Source organism: Dysidea avara, chromosome 12, assembly GCF_963678975.1.
Source record: "Dysidea avara chromosome 12, odDysAvar1.4, whole genome shotgun sequence".
NCBI classification, from domain to species: domain Eukaryota; kingdom Metazoa; phylum Porifera; class Demospongiae; order Dictyoceratida; family Dysideidae; genus Dysidea; species Dysidea avara.
In genome coordinates this window covers 14,852,867-14,859,963 of record NC_089283.1, presented here as the reverse complement: position 1 = coordinate 14,859,963, position 7,097 = coordinate 14,852,867, and the positions used below count along the sequence as shown (strand labels likewise).

The 7,097-nt window shown below is 38.7% G+C and overlaps 1 protein-coding gene across 1 annotated transcript; it reads left to right on the top strand.

Annotated features, from left to right (window-relative positions):
- The first annotated feature begins 332 nt into the window (after positions 1-332).
- LOC136241620 (transcriptional coactivator YAP1-A-like) lies at positions 333-2,320 on the top strand. The gene is made up of 2 exons (XM_066032862.1): positions 333-778; positions 1,070-2,320. Exons 1-2 carry the CDS (start codon positions 411-413, stop codon positions 1,935-1,937), a joined length of 1,236 nt encoding a protein of 411 aa, XP_065888934.1. The 5' UTR covers positions 333-410; the 3' UTR covers positions 1,938-2,320.
- Positions 2,321-7,097: the final 4,777 nt, after the last annotated feature.

The window sequence follows — 7,097 nt, the reverse complement described above, 5'->3', positions numbered from 1 at the left end:
AATCAGTGTAACATTATAGTGTTTGATTAGGGCACAGCAACATGTACACTTGCAAGTTAATATTACTGTAGGCAAGCGTGATTTACCGAATAAAACAGAGAAACGTGGGAGGCAGCTAGTCTACTGTGCTGCACCTACACTCAGTTATAATTGTACTACAAATGCAACTGAATGCCAGGTAACTTGTAAAATTGTCACTCCCTCTAATTCAAATATGGGTCTTGCGTGTATTGTGGTCACTAACTGTTTATATAAGTCAAGGTGAAAATGCTGTACGTGAACATGAATCTACTATGCGGTAATGAGATTGCCATGGCATATAAGTTACATCTCTATTAACCCGCTGAATATTTTTCGCTCTTCACGTGATTTTGTGGGTATCGAGAATCAATCTGTTTACAACTGTGGAGATGTCTACCGATCAACTACAAAATGTTGCCAGCCCGGATGGTTCTAATAACAGATCGATGATTGTAGTTGAGAACAACAATAATTCGTTGGATCAGCTGTTCGGGGTGCTTACCCAGCCACCGGCCAATTCGACCCCTATGAAACAAAGAAAGCTACCAAGGACATTTCATATACCCCCGCCGAAACAGCAGTTATCTCCCGCGCTTCAACAAACTGCTATGCACAATCGCTCAACATCACTACCAACTCACCTGTACCCTAACTCCCCTGGCAGCCCCTCAGCTGGCGAAGAAATGGTGGGTCGGGGCCCGCTACCCCCGGGCTGGGAAATGGCGAACACGCCAGATGGAAGGACGTACTTTCTTAAGTAAGTTCTGTTCATTGTTAACCTATTGGCAGTATTGTTAAATTCGTTATCACCAAGTGAACAGTACTAGGTTTATTATTCACGTTTAGTTACCAGGAAATTTATTTTCAATTAATTACAACAGTGTTTAAAGGGCTGTGCGCCATTTGTACAAAGGTGTTGATTGACACTAAGTCTAGGCAAACTTTTGGGAGTAAATGTAGGTAAAGTACTTAGTGTAAGGGAGATGGGATTATAATCTTTGTATGGGCTCACCATTTGAGTTTACTTTGATGATGTAATTGATTTTAGCCATAATGATAAAACGACTCAGTGGGAGGACCCGAGGAAGACAATTGGTGGTAGACAGGCACAGCACTTTCCACTGAATCCCTCACTCACTGTACAAACCCCACACTCTCCACAACATCACCCACACTCACCAGCTAGTGGGGGGATACACAGCCACCATCAGCAACAAGCTTCATTACCAGTTCAACAACAGCAACAACAACAGAATATAGGACCTCTACCTCCTGGCTGGGAACAGGCGGTTACTCCCGAAGGAGAGACCTACTTTCTTAACCACGTAGAAAGAAAGACCAGCTGGTTTGATCCACGTATGATACATCATCAACACTCGCATTCGTTTAACCCACCTCCCCACCTTCCTCCACATGTCCACCATGTACGACAGTCGTCGCAACCACATGCTACTTCAACGCAGAAATGGAAACAACTACAAATGGAAAAAGAACAACTGCGGCAGCGACACCAAGAGTTACTACATCAAGAGCAGATCCTGAAATCTACTAAGGATGGTAGCAGTGGTAGTTCTCATGCACAGCTACAAGGAGATCCTTATCTCAGTAGTTTAGCCACGAGTGATCATGCCCGTCAGGGATCAACGGATTCAGGTTTGGGTGGTGCAACTCCATATCATCCAGAACCAAACAGTATGGTTGACGATTTGTCAGAAATGGACACTTCCGGTGCTCTGCGATTCTCACCGTACCACAGTGGAGCACGTGGTCCCCCTAACCACAATGTTGAACTAATGGGTGGAAACAACGATGGAGATGCAATCCTCGATTCCACCATGGACACACAACTACAGCCAAGTATTGGATCAGAATTTTTGGATAACATGGCGGATCCGTCTGGACTTTACTGGGTATAGGATCCGTGAACTGCAGGTAGCTTACCAGCTTTTGTCAGCTTTTCATGATCATTCACTAATAATTTTTTTCATTTGCATTTTTAGTTTAGTGAGAATCCACACTAAACCCATATTTAGATATATTCTATGAGATTTTGAACATTTTTCTCAGCCTCCATTCATTCTTAGTATCTATTTACATTTTACATAATTACTATTTTTCGTTTTCTTGTAAACATTTCTGTTGTAGTTCAATCACGTGTGAAATATTTTTGAGTACAAAAAGTATCTGGCGGGAAAGTCTTAATCAAAAGTGGGTGCTAAATGGAAAGCAAGAAACAGCAAGAGGCGTTACACCAAACCGTGTGACTTCTGAAGAATGAATATTACAGAAAGCAATTAATGTAAGTGCCATGTTTTTTATTTGTGGTTCCGCGGACTATCGACATGAGAGGGAGATACAGCACGTCGCGCCAGACTAGCAGTGATGTAATTACCAAGAAACTACGGTTCTATGGGTACACCTATGCCATGCGTTCACTGTGTTTTCAAGCTTTCTCTTACATTTTGGCTTTGACGTATCAGATAAAGAAGCTTGCTAAACAGTGCTTCCATTATCAAGTTAGTATTTCTGCAGGACATTGTCTATGCTTTGTAATTTAATATATCACAGCAGAATAGGGTATCAATCATAGACACAAAGGACAAATGTGAGATGTTTATAACAACAGTTGTGTAACTGGTTTCTCTGGTTTAGATTAGATTTATTATTTTATACTCACAACAATCGGCACAATATGCCGTACCTCCTTGTTAGAGTGATACAATAAACCACAACAAACTAAACGTACATGCATATATCATCAGGAACTGTTTGTTAGCCTGTGGAAATCGTAATGATTTCAAAATCTCATCCCTGGTTTTTGTCGAGTTTGTCGTTCCCTCGTCTGAATTAGTGCTAGATGTAATACCTCATCTAATGCTCACAAATATTGCTCCTGCATGCATGCACATACCAAAAAAAATTGCATGCTAGTTTATTGAGATTACTGTCTTGTGGTATAGCATGGCTGTGTACTTTTGTATTTAGGAATTCTATTATCAGAATTGGCTAACAGGGAAAGAATACAAAAAAACCTACCATGTGCAGGGCTGCAATCGGGTTTCACGCAAGCAGGATGCTAATAGTAATTTGTGTTGTGAATAGATGAGGGTGTATGTGTGATGTGTGTGTAAGTATAGTCAGTGTAAATCCTGGAGCAGGTGACCAGACCAGACATGATAGTTGATCTCAATTCACACAGGTTTCCAGAAGTACACTATTAGGTGTGTGTTTCTAAAACCCTTTGGAGAGGATGATCTGATGATACCTTTATAGTCCAAAGAATCACTAATCTGGCATCTGTAACTGTTTATATTCACAAGAGGTGATAAACACCTTCATAATGGATGGGCTTAGAATTGTACACCTAAATACTTACCTGAGTCATCTCCTCTTGTGAAGCTAGTAGCAAATTTATATAATCATGTGCAATCCCAGCTGTGGGTGTGCATGCATAAATGTGTGTGTGCTGCGTATCCATGGGACTGCTACTTTACTGTGTGTAGTATGCACATTTTTGTATAATTGGTCTGGATTACTATCACAGTGGTTTATCTCACTATAACTCCCACACAGCACCTCCCTGAGATTGTGTCTGATATCTTAACCAGTAACATTTGGTAGTCCCATTGTTCTGTGTTATATGATATGCCATTTAGTTGTGATATTCATATGAAACTTCACACTCCAGGGAAAGTACTTTGCACTGAATGGCCCGGTATGTTTTATCCTGCACTACTATGAAATATTGCAGGTAAATAACAAACTAAACGTTTGATACAGCTCCCATTCCACAGAGAAAAACTGACAGGTTTTCCTGTACCCTCACATTCTTTCCTTATTAAATTATGTCATAAACTTAGGTAGGAGAACGTTGATGGAATCATTATTAATGACATGTAAATGTTTATTGCCTATCCTAGAGTATAATTGTGTTGTTTGGTATTTCTTCCATTTCCGATTAGAACTGTTTCTATTTAACAGTTTCCTGGTATCTTGTAGTTGTTGTTATACTATACTTGTTGCTGTTCTAGAAAGGAAAAACTCCAGTACACCTTGCATTGAGAATGGTCACAAAGGAACAGTCAAGTTATTTATCAAGCACAGCTCTCTCTGAAGGCTTTTACTCTCCCTACTGAAAACAAGGTGACCAGCTTATAGATCTGCGTATGTGGGTGAAGTGGTAACTTGGATTATGTATTTTAATTTGTGTCAATTATGTAATTATGAGATAACAGGACATCAATTAATAGATTTTTAACTAATGGGGTAAATTGTCTACCTTCACTGTAGCTTGTATACTTAGCAACCAGTGGAGGTTGGTCACAGTGTTCACATACACTGTTGTTGGAGTTTGCGATTGTGTAACTGAATAGGGCCCTTTTAACCCAGGTGGTTGTTGTTGGTTTCCTGAAAAACCCAGATTGGATTTTTGAAGGACAATAAACCCATTCGCCACCACAACTAACCCCCATGTATCAGAATTGGCTATAAGCACCAATTGCATCATCTTTTGTAACTTGCGATGCATTTTAGTAGTCACTATTTATCCTGTAGTGGTAACACCCTGGAACCATAGGGATGAATTGTCCCTCACACACTATTGTGGATAATTGCATACTGGTATGCACAATTCAGAGCACAGCTGAAAAACATCCTTGGCTGATGCTGTCATGTAAAAATAAAAACTGATAACTTTAAAGTGAAAAAAAAAAAACAGCCTTAAGTAAAGATACAAGTAAAAATCATGACTTAACAGTCTATGCTCCGTACAAGATTTTTGGAAGTTGGAGCAACTATCTCCAAGCCCGGTTTTCAGACTTGTGAGAAGGTACACATCTGCATACAGTATATGTATATACAAAGGCCACCAATTTGAGATTTGCAAAAGTAGCAAAATACCACTATCATACAGTAACATGGTACTGTATATGGTAGGGACATTGAAGGTGTGGGTGTGGCCAGTGATATAATATAACCCAAAAACCTCGATTTTTCCTCACAACAATATGGCAGTATTGGTTGGGTAAAATCAAGCCCAAAAGTGTCCTCAGATCCACCCAAAACGTTTCCGTCAAGTTGCTACAGAAAATTTTATTCAACAGAATTTTCTACTGCCTGATGCCTTCAGTCAAGCGTAGCAGGAAACTGGCTACAACTACAGCCCTAATTCTATTGCAGAAACGTTGCTAGTTCGCTTAAGAAAAACTTTTGGTATATTGATAAACATACAATGCTTGTGCTAATGTCTTACCTTGTATCCTAGGTCGTCAGTCAAGGTTCTACCACTGAATGTTGTTAATAGACTGAAGTGGGGCTTCCATTTACCGGTATATATTGCATCAAACTATTCGAATACGTGTGGCTTGCTGGTTTTCAAAGTTGGTAGTTGATATCGATCAGTGAGAACAACTTGCGGTGAACTAACAACGTGTAAGTCATTAAGTAACAATGTTAAAATTGAGTCAGGTCCGCTTTACAGATTATCTGGGTCTGACCCCTTATGCTAAATTAATTAGTGTAACAATGTGGATGTGTAGTAACACGTCATAGGGTAGCCATGCTTCTTTTGTGAACCATGCCCACTTATGTAAATCACTATCTGTAGACATGGTAGCCATGTCTATTCATCAGTCTGTAGGTATGTACAAATCCACATCCATTATTGTCTGCAGGCTTATGTAGAGCCACACCCACTGATCAGTTGTTATTGTGTGAGTCATAATATAGTATAATAGTGCTGTGATTAACTCTGTTAAAATATTGTGACTGGTTTTATGAAAAGTAGGCTATTTAGTGGTCATGAGCTTGCAAAAAACTTCATAAGTATAAGAAAAAAATTTAGGAATTTTAAATTAGAGTAGGGACAGTGTGTAGTGCTGCAATAAAAAGTACTGAAACAAGCTGGATCGTAGTATGTAATGTCCAATACTGTAAAACAATAAGAAGTGAATATCCCTACACTCAATGCACAGTAGGGATATTACGTACTACTCCGATCCAGCTTGTTTCAGTACTTTTTATTGCAGCACTATACACTGTCCCTACTCTAATTTAAAATTCCTATTTTTTTCTTATACTTGTAACTGACATAATTTCTTTACTGTTTCTTTTCATTAGTAGTGAAAAATCATCTACAATGCTTATTATCAGCCATCAAAAAAAGTGTGAGATGACATCATATTGCAATTATAGTGGGTTTGTATGTGGTTACCATAGTCTAAACAACAACACAATAATTGAATTCTTTCTTCTAAAGCAAGTAATTTGATATGTGAATAGTTATAATGATATGATATGTTACTTATAGCTGTTTAGAAGCAGTAGATTGGAACCCTTACGCATTTGGCAGTGAGGGAATTATCCTTAGGATTGGTTAGCTTTCTTATAAACTATTTTCATCATTTTTACACGGCTCGTAATGAAAATCACTGAATGGAGGCTTGCCTGTGTGTTATATGGGTGTTTCAAGAGCAAAAACACTATACAGTAACAATAAGAATAACTGGGCATGACCAGTTGTGAAAACGGTCTATACAGAACTGTAACCACAGGTTCCAGCTAAAGGATTCACATAAGTTGTTTCTTTGTATGTATTTGTATCTAAAGCTACTGGTTATTGTGAACTCCCTAGTAACCAATTCAAACACATTATCTTAATTGTGTAAGTAATTGGTTAACTAAGTGGAAAGTATGCACAACTGGCATTTGGAAATTAGAATACCAAGGTGTTCAGGGTTGAATTTTCTTGGAAATCACAAGATGTTTGTTAACGTGTTGCCAACCTCTTCTGTTTAGTAACTTTTTAATTTGTATCATTTTTGGCTGTACTGTGTACATGATAATTGTTTTTGTTCACTAGGAAAGCTTTTGTCAGTGAATGGACATCACTTATACATGGAAGATGATGTGTCACTGTAAGTTCATTTTGTGTGGCTGTAGAACAATGTCTAACCCGGGTGCTCATACACCTGTACCTGTCACTATGTTAACTACTGTGTGTGTACTTACACCTCCAGAAATACTAGTGGACATTTAATCTCTAATCCTTCAGTCTATCTATACCAAATGACTGAAAT